Genomic DNA, 24,206 nt, shown 5'->3' with positions numbered 1-24,206 from the left:
AGTAAAAAAAGATCAGTGGTTGCCATGGGTGAGGGGAGAGGGAGGGATGAATTGGCAGGGTACAGAGGATTTTTAGGGTAGGAAATCTATTCTATATGACACTATAAAGATAGATACCTTATTACATTTGTCCAAACCCATAGAATGTACAGCACCAAGAGTGAACCCTAATGCAAACTACAGACTTTGGGTAATAACGTGTCACCACAGGCTCACTGATTATTCCAAATGTACCACTATGTTGGGGGAAGTTGATAATGGGGGAAGCTTTATTGACGGGTGGGGAGGTATATGGGAGATCTCTTCCTCTTTTTTTTTTTGCTGTGAACCTAAAACTTTTCTAAAACATAAACTCTATTAAAAATGTTTTTCTAGGGATTTCCCTGGTGGTCTAGTGGGTAAGACTCCACGCTTCCAATGCAGGGGGCCAGGGTTCAATCCCTGGTCGGGGAACTAGATCCCACGTGCGGCAACTAAGAGTTTGCATGCCATAACGAAGATCCCGCATGTCACAACTAAGACCTGGCACAGCATGCATGCATGCATGCATAAATAAATAAATACATTTTTTAAGAATGTTTTTCTACCAGAAATATTGTGTTACTAATTAAAATATCCCTTTTTAGGCAAATCAATCATATATGTACAACCTAAATTTTATCTAAATTGGGATAGAGTTGCATCAACCAAATCAAACAGCAGGTGTGATTTTCCAAGTACACAGAAGTTCCACTGAAGTGAGCATATATAACAAGGCCGAGGTGGTATTTTTAGTACAAGGCTACATCACTGCAGTAAAGAATGTTCACAGGATCACTTTGGGTAGAAGTAGTCCCAGACGAGCTTTCTGACCACTTGGCCAGCCTATACCACTGCACCAGGTAGTAGGTGGCATCTTACCAACTTCAAAATGTCCTTTTACAAGTCATAGGACAATGCAGCTTATTAAAAATGATAGTCATAAAAATTTATTTATCTGAGCTCTGATCCTTTGAGATAAGTTTATCTCTTTGTCTTAAAAGCAAATGAAATTTACTCTTTGGGAAGATAAAAAATTAATCTCTTTAAAATGTGGGTACTACCTTGAGAAGGAAATGTAGAGTAGATTCTAAAAGAATTTTTAATTTAAGGAAGTTAACAGTATTTAAACATGGACCTAGAGTGTGTTAGTTTTCCTGACAGAGATAACATTTTATTTAAGTTTTAAACGCTAGCAAAAGTCATGCTTGGAAGGCCAGGTAAACCAAGGTCATGTTAACGCATGAGATAGACAAGGTGCAAATTAGGATTTACTGACAAAATACGTTGTTGTGTCACAACAATGTGAATATTCTGGAGACAGGAAGAAGGCCATGTTTTGGGTTAATTAAAGTTAATTAAGGTAATTAAGGTAATCCTAATCCAGGAAGAGTTACCTTGAATTGATGGTTCCACCATCATTTTACTTTTTCCCAAACCACGACAAAATAACCATTCTGAATTACTTCCCAAGTTATACTCATTCAGGAAAACTTTACATAATATTTATTCTTCTTAAAGTTTACATTAAAGCACAAGTAATGATCCTCTGATTTACACTGTAAATTATAAACTCTGGATGCAAAGCTAAATGAAAACTAATGCCAAAAATACAGCAATTATATATCCTACAGGAAAAATTTTTAGTAATCCACTAGTCAAAATATAAGTATGCTCCTAAAACTTTACTCCCTTCAAGCTATACACATATGCTAGGAAGATAAATTATTTAGCCCTTTAATCAACATTTAAACTTTTGTTTGGATCTCTTCAACTTCATTCTAAAATTAAGCTCTAGCCCTAGAACTTTACCTTTTAAAGGTCAAGTAAGTATAACCTGTTGGTATTATTAAGTTGTTAAAATTATTTTTCTTATATTTAGCTATCAGTAGCCTGTTGCCTTTTATTTAACTATATGGTTATGTCAATAACAGGATTACTTATTTCCAATTAATTCTGCTGATCTGTTTATTAACTTTCATGACTTTGAAGGGCTCAGAAGACCTTATGGCCCTGATGCTGAAAACAAAAGGCATTCAGAATTGTGTTTGGTCTCCTTCTCCTTCCCCTCTAAGGTGCGTTAGTTTCCAGGAAAAAAAAGAAAAAAAGAACTCTGGCTACCTACATTGAAAGCAGAAAAGCAGATCTGAGAGACAATCTGTTGGGAGTAGATGAAAAGAAATGGTAGCTAGAGAAAGGAAGAACTTCAACTTTGAAATCTTTGCCATTTAAAAATGACAAAATGGAAGTACTTTAAACAAGAATGTGTTAAAGGGGAAAGAAATTAAGCATGTGCAGCAGGATGATATTCATTTGGTATTTTTCCATCACAAACTTGGGTTTGGGGATCAAGGTTGCTGGTTAAAGCCAGGCATGAGTAATAGGTTATCTATGAACACTCACTCTCTCCAGAAAGCCAAGTCCCTGGGATTTCCATTGTTAGTGATCCAAAATGAGGGCTGGCCTCAGATCTCACTGAATTACATTCTTCTGTGGTTCTGGAAGAACATATCGGCATTGGAAAAACTGAGGGATCATTGATATTAAAATGCATGTTAGCTATTTAACCCATTAGGTCACAGAAGGCCTTATTTTGCACAGAAGTTTAACTGGTAATTCAAAGAATCAATACGTTCAGAAATAAATTTTAACTGATCAGAACACGGGGGAAAAACTTACTGCAGGCCACCTTGTTACTGACCCATCTGCAGAACCAAAGCTACAGTACTGTCAGAATATGGGCAGAAAGTGAACTGATTTCAGGCTAGATGAAAATATCCTAAATGTTTCCTGTAGAACTAAGATGAAAAGGGGCCAATATATCTTTCCACCATTCCATTAGTGTCACAATGCTGAATTGTAATTTAATGTGAAATCACAAAATTCCAGGACTCTTCTTAGGCTAGATTTGCCAATCTCACCAAAAGCCTATAGTCTAAAGAAGCTTTTAGGCCCTTGGAGTTTTTCTAAGAAAGGTCAGGCTTTCAGATATGTAACTTCTCAAACTAGAAATGGAATTGGCTCCCAATGGTAAGAATAATGGGCTCTCAGTTTCATTTAGAATGTTAGCAGCTACAGATCTTCAGTCATCCTTCTTGAAGCACTTGTTGTGATTACCCTGGATTAACTTCTATATTAAATACTACTAAAGAGTAACATTAAAGAGTCCACAATGAGAGCAAATGACCAGCAAGAAAGTGTATCCGCTCAGTTATTTGGGGGGAGGAGCATAGGAAAGTCCTAAGAAATATATTGGGGAGGGGAGAGTCTCTATTTGCCTCTCTCTGCCTCTCTCTCTCTCTCTCTATATATATATATATATTATTTTGGCTGTGCCACATGACATGCAGGATCTTAGTTCCCTGACCAGGGATCGAACCTGCACCCCCTGCAGTGGTAGCGTGGAGTCTTAACCACTGGACTACCAGGGAAGTCCCTATTTGCCAATATTTTAGATCACTTCTCTGAGTCAGTTTTTCTTCCATACCCACCCCCTCCCATTGGGGAAGTTTGTGGGGTCCTAACAATTAAGGAGAAAGCTGTAAAGCCAGAAAAGGTTGAAAAGCAGATTCTAGTTCAGTCCCTATGAAATTTTTTTTAACTAAAATGATGGTTTTAAAAAATGGGAACCAGAGGTAAGATTCCAATGACATAGTCCAACATACCAAAATCCGTGGGTGATCAGGAGTTGGAAGGTTACAAAATGAGGGCCACACTGGGTACAGGAAGGAAAGCTGTTCCAGAACCTCAGAAGCCAGGTTAATGTGGCCTCTCCCTGCAACCCTGTCTATGCTCACCCCTGGACACTATGAAATTCTTATATACAAAGCAAATTTGAGTTGTGTCCTAGAAATGGCAGCAGATTAAGGATACTGGTTATATCTGAGTGCACATATCCATGAAAGTTAAGCATATTTAGGAGAAAATAAGCAAGAATTCTTCTGTTTTAGAGGACAATGTTTATCTTTTAATGGAGCTTGGCAGTTACAGCAAAAATTCCAAGTCCAGAAATAGATAACTTGGGCGGGAAGGGAAGAGGGCTTTCTTCTGATATCTAATCTGTAATAGTGAGATTCAGTGGGTCTCTATAATTGGGGAGGGGGCAGTGGAGGAAGGAAAGCCTGATATAGGATTCCCTTATTTTGTCAAGTAAGGGTATTTTTTAAAAAGGAACTAATATCAATGGTCAGCATTGTGTCTTTTCATTTCATAAGAATGAAGACACAAACTTGAGCTAATACTTCAAAATTTCCCTCAGTAGTCTCATTATTGAATAAACTTAACCTTGTGAAAACTAGTTGCACTGTCCTGATTTTTCTCTTTTTGCTACAGACGAATAACCACTTCAAACTTGAAATCAGTTCAAGTGAACGTGAAACCAGTTCTGACCATGAACTCACAATCTTGCTCATAAAAGATCATCAGGAATAACGTCCAATGAGAATTCCACTACTTAGGCAAAAATTTTACCAAAGCAATTAATACCTTCATATACTAATCAAGTTTAATGAGCTAACAAAGATTTCCTGGAAACTATTAAAATTTCTAACATTGCTATGAAACTGTGATCTGCTTTGTGAACCATAAAATAAATGCACACCAAATCTTTAAATAAGCAAATTAATGACACAGCACAAAATCCCACTTGTCAATGAAGCTATAACGTATATATTTCAATGCCTTTTCTCCATATCATTTGTATTTGTTTTTAAGTGAAAATGACCCCATTTTTTGTAAAAATATTTAGAAGAAACCAAATCTAGAAGGCTATAAATCAAAATGTTAACAGTAGTTATTTCTGTCTAGAGGGTTTTTCCTTTTTTAATCTTTATTTTCTAATATTTCTGCATTAGAATATGCTATAAAATTGTTAAGAAAATTTTCATTACTAATGAACAAGACTGTATAAAGACAAAGTCTCGAGAATCTCAATCTTTTGTTTGGAAATATAATGAACTTGGCTTAAATCACTACTTTTTGCCTTTTAAAAATATAAGTTTAACATCTATCCTTCATAAAAGCAGATGGAAATTTTGTCTCTAAAAGGAACATAATCTTGTATTTAACTTTTTCCCTCCAGGTTTCTTTTTGTATCTAGAAGTGCAATGACTGGATTACATTATTGCCCAAACATAACAGAAACAGATATTAATCAAGAATTAGGGCAAGCCATTTTCAGTTCAACAGGCTGAAAAGAATTCCTGAAACAACTGCTTTACTTCATACAAACTCCAGTTTCAAAGCCTGCTTCTCATTGCCCATCCCTTCAAAGCTTGGGTCTGTAGTTTGGTCTTATGAGGTTTACACTCCTAGAATAAGTTTTGTTTACCAGAATCCCCTTGTACCCAACTTATAACTGAAACCACACCCTAAATAACATTTTGAAAAGCAACAATTTTTCTCAAGAATTTTATATTCCAATACAGATAGAACAGAAGAGAGAAACACAGCAAAGCTGTACAATATTTATTTACCATCTCCAGCAGCAAAGGTTTAAAACCCGGAAACAACCCTTTTGTACAAAGCAATCTCCTTCCCACCCCCAAACTGGTTATTGTTTACAAATACAAAGTACATGGAACATATGCCTTATATGAACAAATTTTAAAACATACATATAGATATACACCATTCTGTAAAGTACTACTCAGTGAAGAAGGCTCGTACCACCAAACCTCTTCAATAAGATTCTTCCTACGATGTCTTTTGGGTTAATTACCAATATCTGTATTTGTAAAACTCCCCTCCTAGGCAGAATGACTTTCTCTTTAGACACAGGACCCCCCCAACCCCCCCAAAAACAACCTTGGAACTTAGGAGACTTTTTTAGTATCTCCTACTATGAAGCTGTGACAAAACAAAAGGGAGTTACAATGTTTCAACCCTGAGTGCCACTGCCCTACCTCTGGCAAAGTAAGAAAAGAAAGAATTGTGGAGATGAGAAAAGGTGAAAGTGGCAACCAGAGCAAGGAAGGAAACTCAAAGCAGAGGAAAAACAAAAAGGAAGTTGACAAAACATGCTCTAGGTGCTGCTGGAGATGCCAGTGGCACAAGGTTCACAGGCCCTGTGCAACACATCTCCAATCTCCAAAGAAGCAACATTTTAAAGAAATACCTTCATTTTCTCCAAGTCCACGCTCAAATTATCTGTAAGCCAATGCACAGGGAAACAAGCCGCACTGAGCTGCAGTGAGGAACATGGCCCACAGATGGTCCTGCAGTGTGCACCTGCCCACCATGATGGGATGCCCCTCCCTCTTTAGCAGCAGCATCCTGTTCATCACCAAAGCTGTTCTCCCACAGGGCCCCCGTTTGTTGTCACTGCTGGAGCCGTCCCTGGGGCTAGAGGTGCACTGATGGAGAGCCTTCCTCTGGCTCAGTTCAAGGAAGAAAAGGAACTGCCTAGATGTCCACAGTGGACAAAGAAACGTCTAGACAGACTACTTCTACGACCTTACAAGTAATGGCTACATATCTTAGTATGCTTGGAATAGGTAGGAACCAATACATTCTCACGTACATTTATCCTTTCTTCAACCTGATCTCCTCCAATTGCACCCACAGCGGCTGTTCCTTACAATTCTGAAAAACCAGATACACGATGTTTCCCACACTCTTGCACACACTGATTCCTTCACCTGAATGTCTGGCTCCTGTTTCTCCACTAGCCCAGGTAAATCTTCTCCAATCACGTTCCAAACCACAGCTCGAGAACCTGGTAAGAAAAGTTTTCCTGGACCACTTCAGATGGCCCTCTCTTTTGTTCCAACCTCATCACAGGCTTTCCTCTAAATAGGACAATTACACTGTGTTGGTATTTCTTTCTCAAGAGAACATACCATCTCTTATTAACTCCCAGTATCCACAGACCTTCCTCAGGGCCTGCTTGCACATAGCAGGTACTGACTGTTTCCATCAGAGACACAAAATGACAAAATACCATCCATCAAAAATTGTATACACATACCTATACATTCTAGCTCTTCATTCTACATTTTTAATTTTTTTCTTATTGTTTATTATGAGCATATCTTAGCTTGCACTTAAGAGACTATTTTATTTTAAATACATCTTTCAATGACTTAATCCACTGTTGGGCTTGTATTATATGTAGCTTAATGGTTCAGCCTTAAAAAAAACTGTAAACAAGGGGAACATGATGTGATGACATGAAATGAACTATTATATACTATTAAATACATCTTAAAGTATATCTGTATTTATATCCAATACCATCCCACAGTTATAAGAAATCTACAAATGTGGGTAGAAACAGCAAAACCACTAAAGAAAGGAAATTTGTATCAGGCTTTGAAGTTCCAGGCATTATTACCTCATTTGAGAGTAGGAAAACTTAGTCTCAGAGAATAAGTGACTTGCTAATACTCAGATCAAGTTCTTTGGAATTCAAATACCATGTGCTTAGCATTCCACCTTCCTTTCATTAAGCCAGTATCCTCAAGACACCAGTTAAAAAAAAAATTTAAGTGTATGTCTGAAACAAAAAGCGTATAACAAACAAAAGAGGCACAACAAAGAAAAACACAAGCATCAAGAACCATGACTGAAATGATCAGCGCTGAAAATGAATGGGACACAAATAAGGAATCCATGAAACAGAAGCCAACGACAACGCATCCAGAAATCATCTCAGTCCAGCACAGTGAAACCTCAATGTGAGAATGAAGGTTCGGGTTTCTGATTGGACAAGTGAAATAACCAGGAATCAGTTAACAAAGACATTAAGTAATAAGGGATAAGAGTACGGCCATAAACACAAAATCCAGGGAAGAAGGGTAGTTATTTGACAAATTACCTTCTCAGAGAGGTTAAGATTTGAGTGGCACCTTGAAAGACAAAAGAAGGCCACTGAGTACAACACTGAATTGAAACTTGGAGGAACAGAGTGTATATTCAAAGCTCACCACTTGAGCAAATCGTTTAATGTAAGTTCCATTTCCTCATCTGCAAAATAAGGGTGCATTTCTGCCTCAAGAGTCCCTTGCAACCAACAGACAGCCTGGTACATATATGCTCTATCAATGGAGGTTCTCTCCTCTAATCCTTCCCAGGTAGGAAGATGCCAATTAGACCCAATACTATCAAAGAGCTTCCAACATCTGTCAAAATACATTTCTGTCAAAAGCAAAAGAAAACAGGAGCTGTTATAAGCCATTAGGCAAAGACCAACACGCATTCAACTCTGTGCTAAGAATCTAAATGAAACTAATTACAATTATTCTCCCTAAGGCAGAAAGGAATGGGCTGCACACCTAAATGCAGAAAGCTTAATGTAATTAAATGTTTTTTAAAATGGAACTGAAAATTTTAAACTATGTTTAGTGACTTGGAAAATGTCTTTTTCCCCTATCATCCACATCACTGTTGCCTCACTAAATAAAAGCAGTATAGATAAAAGGACCACAAACATAATTATTTTAGCACATCACTACACTGTAAGTCAAGGCAGTGTGAAACACAGCCATAACATAAAACCAGGAGTTAACAAGAGGTCTAACTGTAGCCCTTAAAATTGAATGCTGTGATAGAGCCACTTTTATGGGTAATGAAAGAAAACAGAAAGCACAGGATAGCTCATGGGGAAAAAAAGGCATATGAAAGTTAGTCTTACAAAGGGACTACTAACAGAACCCACAAGATAACACTTGAACCATTTAAGGTCAAAGAATTTCTTTTAATATTACCAGATATAAAGGATCTGCTTTCACTTCTACCAAGGAATACACTACTCAGGACTATTAGAAAACGCAATACAACTTGAGAGATCTCCAAAGTCCTAAAAGAAACTACAGACAACCTGAGAACTCTTATTGAATTGACAAGGCATCAGAAAATCCAATAGACCATTTGAAATAGACAGTTACCTCAACAAAACCAGTAAAGTTTTTACGACCTAGAAAAAAAACTGATTAATGTTAAAGATACAGTGTATGTCAGGGCTGTACTATAAATTAATGATGATGAACTTAAAATTTTTATTAGAGAGAAAAAATGCAATTGACCACAAACTACATGTAATAATACATTTGCACAAAGACTACACAGAAATGAGAAAATACTACTACCAGTAAACAAGAAGGCATTAAAAACTGATGAAAGTTCAATAGCCAGATAGTGTGAGACTGGACTGGCTATTTTTTTTTAAAAAGGACATTTTTAAGAGAAAACTAGAAAATCTTACAATAATGCTGAAGGCATTGTATTTAAACATAAAAAGCCACATCAAAATCCTGGCTAGTACAGACTGGTAGAATAAAAAATATAATCTCCATCAAAGAGATTAAGGAAGATCAGACATCCTTTTAGAAAGAGGTTTTACATAAAGGGGAAGAAAAGACCCAATACAAAGAATGAAATAACTGAGATGCTAACATCAAAAGGACATGGTTGGCCTGTGATCACTTCCAGATATATCCACAGGAAGCAAACCTAATTTTGAGTAGTATCTCAATGGTACCAAACACTACTATAAAAAAGGTTTCATTCTTATAAAGTCAAGCAAATGAAAAGACAAAGTAGTACAAAGATATCATCCCACTAATCAATACAAGAAAAAAAGATTTAATAAAACAATATTCTCATCATTCATCCAGGAAGAGACATTCCATAACATATTTTAATGGCTTACAAAACTTGTTATATCTGGATAAATAACTGAAAGATTTGCATTCAACACAGTGATCGTCACCAGCTTACTGACAACTTCCACCTGTTTATTTTCTTAAGTGAAAAACGAAGACCTGATTGGTGTAAACACTAATGAAAAACTATATAGAATAGGTCCAGCCAACTAAACGACAGGAAGGAGATGCATACAGATCTGACAGTCAATTACTGGACTAGCCACTAACACTAAGTAAGAATGGTAAATTTCAAAAGCCAATGGAACCTGAACAGTTCAAGTCTGGGCAAAACATGCCTCACATTAAAAAAAAAAAAAAAGTATTCAGTTATTGCAGTCTTTAAACTATTTCTACAAAGATCTAATCCGTAATTTCTAACCTTTACCAGAATCCCAATTAAGTATGTCCTCAAGAATACTGAATGTGGCATTTAACTCTGTTCATCCATGTCATTTAACTCTGTATCCAAGTTTACAGCTAGAAGGGATTCTGGATTGCGTCGATTCCAACCTCCTTGTTTACGGTACCTGAGAGGTTATCCTGGATGGAGCAGGCCCTTAAGGACATTATCAATCAGGTCACTTAGGTATCATTCAGTAAATTATTAGTATAATAGTAATGTAATATACTAAACAGTACCCAAGTAGCCTGAGTTTATGCTCCCCTCAAAATGTCATTTTGAGGGCTAGGTAAATAAATGGAATTATACTGATAAAGAAGCTGCCACGCAGTAAATAATAATAATAATAATAATGTTTAAATGCAATTACACTGATAAGCTGTCACACAGTCTTAAAAAAAAAAAAGATAAAGTGTCAACAAATATACTCATTTTCCTAATGTCCTTGTTACTTATTACCGAGTAAACACACCCACTTATCAAATTGAAGTTGTGTTACCATGGCTAAGAACAAGGTTAGACATGAGACAAATGGTTCAATCAGAAACCTAGAACCTAGATATAGAAAACAAAGCTGCCTCAACGCCCAGAAAACTGAGCCAATCACTAAAAACTAAAATAACTACTGTGAAGTTATTTAAATAAAGGGGGAGGGACATACTCTACAACCTTCTGAAATGAATCAATAGTGCTGTAATGAAAACAAAGTAACATTCAGAAGGAGAGTACATTTAGATAGTGCAATTGTACAGAAGATGAATAAACTGCAAGATAAAAAAATCACTGTACAGAATTTACATAAATATCACCAGCAACATATGCAAGACATTAAAATGTTAAGTTTTAAACAATAGTGTGAAATTTAAAAAGGCACTTCATATAACAACGAATAGAAACAGCATTTCTGTGTACACACAGTAACCATGAGAAATCATATCATTTCCACATACATTTTATGTCTAGTCAAACAATAACATTTTAAAGAAAAAGGATCATTAGACACATCCCTTTCAAGAACACCAAATCACTCAACTTGCGATGATTGCTAGGCCTCCTAGAAGACCTAGAGCTGTTCAAACATCAGAGGCTGGCCTGATGGAGAATCTTGTTGAAGGCTCTGCAAATGGCAGACATGATGTGAAAACCTGTTATCTAATTATGAATTCCATACACTACTGTGGTTGTCTATTAGGGCTGTTTGCCTACACCAAATCCCTGTTTTTAGTTTTATAACACCATCATCATTCAAGTATGCCAGAGAAAGACTTTAAACTAATTTTAAAAAACAGGTTAAGAATATTGTTTCTTCTGCAGTCAAGCACCCAATCTACAGCTAAACCTGCTCCCACACTTCGGTGTTCTGCCCCATTCCCACACAACTGCCGAACCCCTTCAGAAGCTAGCCACCCGACCACCAATTCCATGATATCTCAATACCTTTTTATTTTTAGGAAAGATCTCTGGAGATGCTTGGGCGTATCAATCAGCGAGTGGCAAAGCAATGCTACTTGTTGCTACGGAGCAACATAACACAAAATGAAGACAGCAGTAATGCTGCTCTACAAACATTTAGGAAAGGAGGAGGTATACAACAACGTAAAGACAGTTAACACTACTCCACTATACACTTAAAAATGGTTATGATGGTAAATTTTATGTTATGTCTTTTCTTAAGCACAATTAAAAATAAAAAAATTAAAAAGAGCAGGTCAGGTGGAAATGCCAGAGCAGTTTCAGAGAATCAGGTCTTCAAGCAACATAATTTTGGTTTGAATTTTGGAAAATAAGAGTATCTCAAAAATCATCAAGTTGGTGACCCAGTATGTAATTCAGGGAAAGGATGGGGAGAAATGGAAAAGTGGGAGCAGTGCGAAGTAGCCTCAGATAACTGGGAACATCTATGTGCAGCCGTACAGAAAAGTGTCAAGGTCTCTCTCTCCAGCAAGTTCCCCATGGCTAGTCCTTTCACAGAAGAAAACTACGGTGCTACAGCAAGGGCACATGAGACTGCTGAACTGGCAGAGCACACATCGTGAACTATAAAAATCTTCGTATGATTTCTTAAGCCCTTGTTTCTTTTTAGACAGTTATCAGTGCTCTTCTAGGGTTCAATTTGAAAGAATTCTTAGAGCACTGGCACGGACCTAAAACAGAAGTAAAACTTTGTGAAAAGTATAGAAAAATTAAAGGTAAATGTTAACTCTAGATATGACTTGACCAAATGTGCCAAGAGGAGACTCTATCAAGACTGCAGCTTAAGCTTCATCTACAAATAGGACAAACATAATCAATACAGTACCCTGAAACTATCTGACAAAATAAAATAACTTCTTCCAAGTAGGGATATTTGCATCTTCGACCTCTACAGCACAAACAGGGAGAGGAAGAAAAGTAAACAAAAAGGGTGCTGAATATGGTTATGATGAGGAGGGGGAATGGGCTTCCAATAAACTATTAAAAAGTGGGGCACCAGGGAAAACATCAGTCACCACTGTGCAGGAACCATGGCAAGAAACAGAACCCATATAAACCCGAAAACAGTGTCATAGTCCACTAAGAGTAGACCCAAAATACTACGGTCAAGCAGATGAAAAAAAAAAATGCAGATGTTCGACAAACCAAGAAATTACAAAATTATGAGTCTATTGATAAAATTTTTTTCTATTTGGCCAAGCAAATAATTCTAGATGATGTATTCAGACCCCTCCAATTTGGCATTTTCTCCAAAACTGAAGTCACGATGTGAAGACAAGGGTCTAAGGGCTGGGCACTGCACAGCCACTGCCTCGAGATAGATACTGTAGGACATGTAACTGAGGTATCTGCTGCCAGTTCCAGTCTGATGGAGAAATCATAATGCGAAGAACTGAGAACAAAAAGATAAGTCGTCTCTCATGGTAAGAGTCTGACTAGATTAAGGGACCAATAAACCAAGAACACGCCACTGAAGTCTTGAGAAATCGTTAATGGACATCCAGAAAGAGAAGTGCATGAGATGTTCTCTCTACTACATCCACAGTTATGCTCTGAATCTGAAGGATTTCTCAGTAAAATCTAGACTGATGGCATCCCTCTTTATTACAATCAGAGGGCCAGATTGTCAGGCATGTTTGGAATTCTTGCTCTTTCAAGAGTTCAGATTTGCATGCCTGGATGGTATAACATCCTTGATTTCCAGGGTACTAATGTGCGTTATCTTTTTTGTATTTAGAGCGTGATGAATTACGGAGCTTAAAAGTTTAGAAGGTAGTCAAGGTCATCTTGGTGAAAGGCCCAGATTATCCTGTGAGAACACCGTGACCAGGTCTCACAGCTTGTGATATATGAGAGCTTGGCAGACTTAGGAGTGACAACTGCAGAGAATTCTCTCTGTGTAGCTTTGGGTGGTGAAGACAGTTACTGTGAAAGTTTCTACAGAGATGTCACAGGTAGGAAAGTCTTCTTCCAGCTGGTGTCCACAGTAGGCCTGGGACAGCTAGCCACCCCACTGGAAGCGAACTGGATTTTGCAAATTTTGATTTGAATTTTAGTTCTTGATATACAGCTTCAAGGCTGATTCTGAAGTCTCACAGAGCTTGACAGTAGTATGGACACTTGGTGAGCTGATCACTCTGACATAAAGAGATTATAACAGATTTGTCATTTTGTGAAGATCTGACAAACGGAAGCCTAAACAAGGAAGCACTGATGACCTAAAAACGAAGGATCTGCCTCTGGTGTTAGAGATCTAGTAGTAGGTTATTTCCAGATCCAAAATCTCCTAGTCCTCAGTTTACCAGTGAGATTTTCCTGAGGGGGAAGAAATATTTATATTTTTCCTTAATCGTAAGAGGATTCAGATTCCTGAGTAACCTCCTCTAGACTTATTTTGGACTAGAAATAACGGGTAAATCTTTGTCCAACCCTACTGAACGTCTCTACCACTCACTTGGCCAAGAAAGCATGAGTCTCTTTTTTACTTCATTCCAAAAGTCTAGAATTCAAATGTCAGCTGTGATCATTCCAGACATGCGTTCAGATTCTGAGGTGCCCTCCTACCTGTAGATCCTGTGTGGATGGGAGGAGCAAGCAGCACAGTTAGCATCTTGGACAGGTGCACTGCTGAACGTGAATGGGTTACTAATTCTTGTACCCATGGCGTTCTGGAGATTCTCCCTTTTTCCTGTATCTATAGGGGTGGTTTCGGGGTTTGTACCAATCCCCTCTGGAGTATCCTCTACTGTGATAATGTGCTTTCTGGTCATGACTATAGAAGTATCGATGTTGGTTATAGTATTTGCTGTGGTCTTTATAGTCATTTTCTTTTATACTGTTTTCCTCTGCAACTACAGCATTCACATCTTGTCCAAAGAGGGAAGTACCATCAAAGGGCAAGTGTGAGATCTTCTCTTGGGTTTTCTTAGTGAGAGATGTGAGTCGAAGCCAAGCCTGCCTTCTGTAGTCTATTGCCATTGCCATAACTCTGACCACAGAGTCCATTATATCCCTAGTAGTACAAAGCTGCCAAAGGCCCGCATCCATACCATCAGATATTATACATCTTGCTTTTCCACGATCAAACTCTGGGTCATGGACCAGATCCTCCATGTCTTCCCAGAGTTTACGCTGATACTGAGTCATATAGGCCATGTAGCTAGCAGCTCGGGCTGCAATGGAAGCAGCATGGTAGAATCTACAACCCATGACCTCCATCTCTTTCGAGGTAGAATCCAGAGGTGATGTTGTGCTTCCTCTCTTGCTGTGCTCTAATGCTTCTACGATGGGGCCCCCGGCCGGTGGATTTGGTTGGAAAGGAGAGGTATCCTTGGCCACAGGATATACCCTGTGTCCCATGAAGGAGGAAGGATGACAATCAGCAGGGTCTTTAAAAACCTCAGTGGTGGCGATTCTCAGAAGAGGATGCAGTGGAGGGACCAAACGTTTCTTAGAAGTCACACAATCAGGTTTCCCTTCGCATGGTTCTGCTTCAGACTGTAACGTGACTCTCTTGATAATACCTCTTTGTTCCATTCTTTTCAAAAGCCCTGTGAAACTAGACTGACTAGGGTCAGCTGGCTGCCCTTTGTCATCAGCTGAGGGGGATTTGCAGTCAGCTTCTTCTTCCACTGTGGATAAATGTTCTTCCTTGGAGGTAGAGATGTCCCAAGGAACCGAGGAATTCTCACTTGGCCTAGAATGATGAAATCGAAAACAGCTCCTGGACTGCAGATCACGTATCACTCGGGACATCTCAGCCACTTGTGTCTGGAGATAGAGGATGGCATCCTGTCCGTGCTGTGAGGCAGAAGACTCTACAGGTAAATCCTCCTTGACCTCTGAAGAGGCCAAAGATTCTTGGGGGACCAGAAGTGGAGATGAAGGCAGAATCTGGCAATTTTGTGATGGCTTAAGCATCTCTGTCTCAGAGATCTTAATAACTGAATTACTTTGATCACTTTTCTGGTTCTCCAATGGGTTCTCAACAGAAGAAGGTTGAGAAACTATCCTGTGTGGACTGCTGGTACAGCTCCCAGAGGAGGAGCTGCTGTCTCCACTGGGAAGAGGAACACTGCAGCTAGAGCACATTTCTGGGCGATGACTCTCAGAGGATGGCACCTTAGACTCAGGCATTCTCTGGGTTATCCACATGAACAAGAAAACCAAGGAAGAAAAAAAATATGCTTTTAATATGTTAACTTTCAAGTGCAGAGATGCATGTCCAGTAAGTAGAACTCAATTTTTAAAATTATTATAATTAACAATGAAACATACAATCCACTTCAGGTCAGCAAGGGGACCACAGAAGTCAAATCCACAAACTTCACTACCCCAAAGGCCCAAAACCAACTACTGGCATTAACCTGGCACTGTGTCTATTTAAAAGAGTAAAAACAAGCCCAGGTCAAGGGGTGCCATCCTAGTCTGCTGCTTGTTCCCATGCTAGAATAAGAAGAGGCAGCAAGACTATTGGTGAAAACAATTTTTTAAAAAAATCCCATTCAACATATGTAAGGCAACAAGTAGAAGTTAATAACGGCAAAGAGAACTTGGGAAAAGTTCCACTGAGAAGAAAAAACATTTCTAGAAGTCCTGCACTGCAGAGTCACTTTTAAATCCCTTTAAAAATTCTCTCTCATTCACTCTCCATGAACAACAAAATTTTCCAGTTGCACAGTTCTATTCTATGGTTTGTAGTTTTCAAGGAGCTTTGTTACCTCATTTCATCCTCACAACAACCCTGTGAGGTAGGTATTATTCTTATGTGGTAAAGAAACTAAGGTTAAAAGGCTACTTATCCAAATTCACAGACTTAATAAGAAGTAAAGCTGAGACTAAAACCTAGGTATTTTGATTGCAAGTTCAAGTCCCAATACCTTATACCATACAGCAAGTAGCTTTCTGGCCGCCTTGAACACACAGCCAGTTCTCTAATGAATCAAGAAAACAGCCCATTAACAGAAATTCGGGCTAAGACAAATGAAAGACAAGATTGCTACAAAGTGCTCAGCTACTTTGGTTCTCAGAGTAAGGGAAGCATAAGTTTAAAGGTCAAACCCACAACCAATAAATCACAGGTCAGAGAGAAAACCCCAAATACGAGGGGGAGAGAGGAGGTTAAAAGGATGACGCCTGAATAATCCACAACCCTTCCCCATATTCCATTTCTAAAGGATCTTCACATATCCCTTCTTCCAAGATACAACAAATTTTCTGTGGCCACATGGTTCTGGAAGAAAAGGATCCAGTTCTACAGGGCACCTGAGGAGAGACAGGAAAGGAGAAGGAAGCCAAAAATCTTGCAGTTTTATTCCATTTCCCTTTTATCAGATACGGCCTCCAAGGCTTAGAACTTTCCTGTGTCACGTAATCCTTTCACATCCTCGCTGAAAGTAGAGGAACAAAGCTGGAAGCAGGAGATCTCCTGGGCAGAGGACTCCCTGGACTACCTCTCAGGGCCATTCTAACAGAAACAGGCCATTCTCTAAAGCACAATAGCACCTAAACACAGCCATTGTTGATTTGATGACTCTCTTTAGAGAATGCTTCTTAAATGGAAGAAGTGAAGAAATGCAAGTCAAATATAATATACTTACCCCACTCTGAGAGGTGCTAGGCTCTTCATCATCACTGCTGACCAGATCAATGTATTCCAGAACAGGTCTTAATGGTCCTTCCTAGGAAAAAATGAACAAATTAACAAGTCATGGAGAGTTATTCAAACTAAATTAGCATTTAAAACAATCCTTTTTGTCGATGTTGGGATTGACTGGCAAGAACTCTTCTGAAGAGGAAGTCTTATGGGTGGTAGAAAATAATCAGAACAAATGCAGATGAAAATATTCATAGCACAAGACTAAGAAATGATGACAAGACCTAAAAGAGCCTAAGCCAAGGTAGGGTATTCGGACTGTGTTGATTCCTTGGGGAGAGGATTATTAACACAGGAATAGTGCTACAAGGTCACAGATACTGTAAGCCAATGCTTTTCAGATGGGATGGGTATCTCTGACTAGGAGCTAGGCTGTACTTCCGACTCCTACAGAGTCACACATCAAACCTGGTTCTCCTTCATCTTTTCTTTCCATCCATACTGACTCCACCGCAGACCAAGCCTTGAATGCTAAGCTTAAAAGCCTAGATTTTATTCTATAGGCAAAAGAGAATCAATAAATACTAAGACGGGAATAAGATCATGAGAGCTTACCTTAAGAAGATTAATCACATAGAGAAGTATGGAGAGCAGGGAAAGCAGGATAATTAATCAGTGCACACACATAATAATGCAAAATTAAAATAGTGGTGATGGCAAAAATAACAGTGATGCTGTGGTGCATATACAAAAGGATATACAGGTAAGATGAAAACAAAAACCAAAAAATGATTGACTATAAAAACAAAACCCCAACAACCACAAGGAGTCAAAGTGGTCTCTAAGGTTTCAAGCTTAGGAGACTAAAGGATAGACATAAATTTGGAATACAATGACAGAAAGCTGGCATTCCTTTGGCCATAATGGGATGATGTACGAGGGGTACACAGAGGCACCTGGCAGACAGCTGGAAATGCAAGCCTGTAATCTGGGTATAGGAACGTAACTGGAAATGGAGACTGGAAAGCTGCTCCCCTACAAGACTAGTAACTCTAGAACTAAACTGAAACTATGATATTGCCAAGGAAGAAAGCAAAGAGGAGAAAGAAGGGATTCAAGGAGGCTCTTGAGGAAATGATGGAATTTTAGGATTTAGGAAGAAGAGTTAAGTAGGTAATCAGAGCTCTGAGAAGAATCAGAAATGCACAAATTCAAAGAACATAAAGATAGAGAAAACCTCAATGAAAAGGTGTCAATGCTAAATGTGGCCAAAAACACTGAGCACCGAAAAAAACAAACAAACCAAAAATGCCACTGAATTTAGCAACAAAGGAGATTTTAAAATGTCTTTGACAGAGCAACTTTCAAGAAAGCAGTGAGCATACAAGTCAGGCTCTAAAAAATTAAGCTGAAAATGAGGCAGTAAAGGCCAAGAGTAAAGATTACTCTTTTTAAAATTCTACTATGTTTAAAACAAGAGAAAGGAACATAGGGGGAGAGCATGGCTGAGGGAAAGATTTCTCAGGATTGGGAAAGACGGCTGTTGGGAAGCCAAAGTGATATATTCAGTGGAAAAATTAAGAGAAAAAGACCCCAGGTCAAGAGACAGAAGCTAAGATCTAGTTAAAGATCCTCTTCCTGAGACGAGGCATCCAGTCTCAAAGTTCTCCACTAGGCTGCAACTTCTCTCCAAGCAGGAAACTGCTTTCCCTGCAGGTGGTGATTTAGCCACTAAGATAAAACCAGAGAGCAAAACTTCTGGGCAGGGCTCATGCAATAAAGTAATTAGGATTTCTGCCTGAGCTGTAAAAATGGACATTTAAAAAAGAGGATTAGAGGGACAGATATTCTGCAATGTGTGGTCAACAGAGATGAATCACCTACTTTAAGACCCAAACCTACCATTTGTAATAAGGTTGTCAAAATCATACATTCAATCCAATAAGGCAGTAGAGGAGATAAAAATATAATAGCTTGCTCTCCTCAAGAAATGTACGTTAGGAACTTTTATTACACGCCCACTGAAGCAGCACACCAAGAAAGTCCCTGAGGTACCAGAAACACAGAGGCTGGGGCAGAGCTTCCATGAAGGGTTGGCAGGTAGAGAAAAAAGGGAGATGAAAGGATAACTGGGCACAAGGCACAAAGCACAAAGCAGAATGGGCAGGAAAATGGTCACAAAGAAGATGAAAAAGTAGCTGCAGAAACAGGAGAAAGAAGGGCAGGAGTAAGGACAGATGAGAAAAGTAGCATAAATATCCTGCTGGGGTCAACCACTACACTGATACCCAGCCACCTTTGAACTACTGAACAATGACAACTTATGATTCACACTAATTAAGAGAGCAGAATAAAATGAATCAGGATAGGAAGTCCATACATGAGTAAGAGCAGGGGTCATTGAGAGTATTCGTTCACTCAACAAATATTATGGAGTTATAAGTGACAGAATGGTAGGAGAAGACAGCATGTGTTTGAGACCTAAAAAGGCAAAGAGGCTGAGTGGAAAAACAACGGAAGATAAGTATTCCAAAGGAAAATACTTTAGCTAATTTTCACAGTGGATATGGACAAACTTCCACCATAACGAACCTAAGGAATCAAAACCCTTTGGTACTCCATTGATTTTACTCTAATCGGGAACATGTGTCACTGAGCCTTGTACAGTCAAAGGTACTAAACTTTTCATGTATGTTATTTCATTCAGTCCCCACATTACTTCACTATTGCGCCATTTAACGAAGGAGAAAGCTAAGTGAGGCCCATCTGGTTCTCTAATCACATCATTGGCTGTGTGGTCTCTAATCACATAATTCTGAGGCAGTTCCAAGTATACACACTATGTTTAAATCAATGCTTATTTCCTAAGTTTCGGAGATAAGATACTTTCTTTTCCTTCAATTTGAGGAAAAAAGTCTACCTGCTATTGTCCCCAACTCTGAATAACTCACAACACTGGCCAAAAAATAAGTTGTTAATTCTCCTCAAACAGTAATAATTATAATACAAATATCAAGAAAAGGCAATTTCTTACTACGTTTATAATGGCTGCTTATATTCTTAAAAAGTATAAATGCACGTGGTCCTCCAATTACAAGGTATTTTATTTAAACTTGCTTCATCCATCAACTAGTGAACCATCGTTCTCATCCCCTCTGTACCAGTAACAAAATCAAAGGATTCTACTCCAAGGCCACACAATTTAGGGGCAGGAGCACAGGCAGAAGGAAAACAGTTTAGAAACACAGTTTAATTAATATTCTACGTTTTAAAAAATATTTTTAATGAAATAAGCTTTCATTCTTGTTATTAGAAAACTGATTTCTCATACAAAGCCAAAACACCAAACACCTACTAATTGGAAAGTGATGTCAATACACTAAAATACAGTCTACAGAAAAACTAGTTTACCCCAGTCTAAAACAAAGAACATGGATTTGAGCACAGATGCAAAAATCTAATCTAAAACTCTAAATAATTCATGGGTTTTTTTCCCACATAGAGAAGTTAGGGACATAGTTTACTTCTGCAGTCCCGCCCGATTCAAACATTTCAAATGATTCCCAAATGCCTGCTCTAAGTTCAAATTTAGTCCACAATTCAAAATCTATACTATCCGGCCCATCCTTCCTTCTCCCACTTAAAAACAAGTACCCTCCAGAACTAAGCATAATCCTCTCTGCTCTCCCATTCTGATGACTTTCCTTGTTTCTTCTCAAAATACTCTTTTAAACACATACAAACACTAAATGTTACCTATGAAAAATAAACTGAAAATCGTATGTCTTTTTTTTTTTTTTTACAGCACCTTGTACTTTTTATAAAATAACTTTCTACTTTCTACTAGAACTATTTACAAAGTCCTCATCCTTATCTCATCTCTCACACTGAAATACTGACACTTATGGGTAGGAGGTACTTCCAACTAATCTCTGTAGCTCTAAGGTACTTAATTCAGGACTTTGCTCCAGCATTATTTTTATTTATTGAGCTAATACAACCCCAAGACACCCAGCAAAAAGACACCCTCATTATTTGTCCATGACCCCCCTTAAGTAATTTATGAAAATATACAAATATTCCACATGTTCAATGATTCCACATTATACCAATCATCTTGGTTGAAGCCTAAATCTCATGTGCTGTTATCAAGATTATGACAGGCTGTTTCAGCAGTTTTTATACCTTTATATCCAGAGTAGCACTGTGAAAGATCATGTCATTAGCCCTGAGTTAAAACAGTTTTCTGGGAGTAAATTAACTAACATATCTGCAGTTTCAAAGAATGCAGAGAATAAAGATGGTGGCTGAATAAGGGATCATATTACTAAATTAAACAGAAAATTAGAGCAAAAGACCTAAATGAAAAGTTTGTATAGTAACATTCTGTCTCTTCAGTTAAGCACTGTTTACACATGTGTATTGGCTTTGCAAAAATCAGAGAGCACACTTATGAACTGTGCAATTCTCTGTATGTGTATTTCAATAAAATTTAAATGAAAGGGCTCATTTTTGCACCTCCACATCTATATCCTTCCTTTCCTTCAACATGCTTAGTTTCAAACTCTGTATTTTCTAAACCACACAAAAACTACTGTGCCACCATGCGGATTAAAGATGGGAAAGTTAGACTAAGAATGAACTAAGAAATCCAAACCAGTGTAAATCAAGAAGTAATATCACAATGTTCTTTTTGTATCTGAAGAAATCTTAAGCACAGACTATTTATTATTTTTATTGAACAAGCACTACCTGAGGAGTCAAGTGTAAGATTGGGTTAGAGAGAGAGAAGATTCTGTCTCTAATGTATTTTAAAACAGAATTAAGGTATCATTAATTCATTGAAGTGTTATCACCATAAAGGCATAAAGAATGTTTTTAATAGGTTTCTTCTAGTACTGTAATTGCACTTAATACATATAATTCACTTCTCCATTTGGAACTATCAAACCTTTGAACTTATATCTGGAAACAGAGATAAATATAAGATGTATCAAGATGGACACAAATTCACTGATTGTATATTTTTTACTCTGGATGCAAAGATATAACAGATTCTCTACATTTAAAATAATATTTAACTTAAAAGAATATTCTTAAACTTCAGTCTAATACATGCTTATATTAAGTACTGACAAGCTACACCACAATTCTTCACTCCACAGAATACCTATATATATGTATTTTTTAATCTTATTTTTGTAGATTCCCTCTGTGATTCTCAAAGTAAGCCCCATAGTTCATAAAGAAGTGTGTCCCTCTCACTTTAATTTCCACAAAATACCAAGGTAAATATTCTCCATTCACAAATATACCCATATTCAGGGAGAACCTGAAATATTTGTCCTGAAGAGCCAAACATACTTCAATTCACAGTGAAGGAACAGGCGGGATACAATTTCTTCTACCACCGCCCCCAAACCTTTAAAGTTTAAAATGAAAAGGATACAGCACCATATGCATGGGCAAAGGCAAAAAAACCCAAGAAATGATCTTGTGAAAGACTCCTAAACAAACCCACTGAAACACAATACAACAGTGCATCACCACAATGGCCTAATGTTGGGGTACATAGAAGACACTGTTTAATAACCAGTTTTTCAAAATTGTCCAAGAACCAACAAACACAAATACACATCAGACAGGGAATCAAAAAAAGATTATACACCTTTAATAGCAAACCTCAACTACAGTATTCAAAAAGAATCATTTACAGTAGAAGGATTCTCTAGCTAAGTGAGATACTACTTTAAGCAGAGCCTTTATAAAACTTTAACAGTGTGGGGTGGAAATTATCCTCAAATGTATCATAGCGCCCCCTTCAGTTTTTGCAACCAATGTTTTACAAAGTGTGTTCACAGCTTCATACACCCCTGCATTTGCACCAACATGAAGATTCCTGGGCCCCACCTCCCATTTCTGATTCCATCGGTCTGGAGTGAGGTCCGGGAATCCACACACTTCTACTTACTAATGCTTGAAAACTACTGTCCAAAGGGAATAAAAACAGAAAGATACAGGATGCTCCTGGTGATACGGGCCCTTCATTGTGAACCTCGCCTGCTGGACTGTGCTGTAACAGGATGAGCTCAGAGCTTAGTGAAGTCTTCAAGCCACCCGCCTTCACGTTATGGAGACACCCAGGCTCAGAAGTTGAGTTCCTGCAGCCCTTTTGGTTTTCTACCTCATTCCTCATCACTAGCCGCCCCTTCTCCCTAACCTGTGTGCTATCTTTTAGAAATTACTCTTAGTCTCATTTCAAAACAGTCTTAGGAGACCACAACCCTGCGTACATGAACGGCTCTAAGTGCAGGGGGAGGGGCGAGATTCAGGGTACAACACGCACCGCAGGCCACAGGCTTTGTGATGCCTACTGGGGCTGCTCAGACACCTCTTCGGGCAAATTCCCTACTCCTATGCCCTGCTCCACAGTGTACAGTCCCTATCACACATTCACACACGTCTGCTGCATGATGAACGAACAGGTGAGGGGTAATCACATCACGGCTTATCACGCATAGTCTCTGACTCGGAAAAACCCGAATATCGTCGCTACTTACACTAACAAACTGAATGTCATCTTCATTTTCCTCCGGTGTTGACTCGGACGCCTCAGGCCCAGCTGGAGGGACACATTCTATTATCTATAAAAATAAGCCAAAACACGGTTATCTAGACAACCCCGCACTTACAGAAGATTTTTCCAAAGGGAACCGAAAAACGAAAGCTCTCGAGGAGACCTAACGGAGCCCCAGCCTCCACGAGCCCGAGCTCGCGTCCGTGGACCGCAGGGGCCCCTCCGCATCCCTTCTCCCAGAGGAGCAGGGAGTACGCTCCTCCAAGAGGCAGTCGGCCTCGGAACCCACGCCGCGCCGAGCAGAGGTCCCCGAGCCGGGCCGGGCGGCCATTGTTGCTGAGCGGCCCTCGTCCCCCAGGCCCCCAGGCCCCCAGGCCCGGCCCAGCACCCCCGGGACCCCGCACCACGCCGTGGCCAGCCCGCTACTCACCTCCGACCCTGGGTCTCCCATCTCCCCGACGGCCCGCCTGCCGGCACCCGCGCTGCCGCCGTCCCCGC

General features: G+C 38.9%; 1 protein-coding gene across 2 annotated transcripts in view; it reads right to left on the bottom strand.

The window, feature by feature from the left end:
- ZNF451 (zinc finger protein 451) overlaps nt 1–24,206 on the bottom strand; it is an 84,598-nt gene extending 60,392 nt beyond the window's left edge. The window contains exons 1-4 of one of the 2 annotated variants that reach the window (XM_061195194.1): nt 24,139–24,206; nt 23,692–23,775; nt 17,136–17,216; nt 13,983–15,675 (exon numbers count right to left, since the gene is read on the bottom strand). In XM_061195194.1, the coding sequence (XP_061051177.1) occupies nt 14,182–15,675; nt 17,136–17,216; nt 23,692–23,775; nt 24,139–24,159 (1,680 nt within the window). In that variant the 5' untranslated portion in view covers nt 24,160–24,206 and the 3' untranslated portion in view covers nt 13,983–14,181. Of the gene's footprint in view, nt 1–13,982; nt 15,676–17,135; nt 17,217–23,691; nt 23,776–24,138 lie in introns of those variants that run through there. The other variant, XM_061195193.1, reaches the window with a different exon arrangement.

Source organism: Eubalaena glacialis, chromosome 7, assembly GCF_028564815.1.
Source record: "Eubalaena glacialis isolate mEubGla1 chromosome 7, mEubGla1.1.hap2.+ XY, whole genome shotgun sequence".
Lineage (NCBI taxonomy): Eukaryota > Metazoa > Chordata > Mammalia > Artiodactyla > Balaenidae > Eubalaena > Eubalaena glacialis.
The sequence above is the reverse complement of the archived record's forward strand: the minus strand, read 5'-3'. Positions and strand labels throughout refer to the sequence as shown.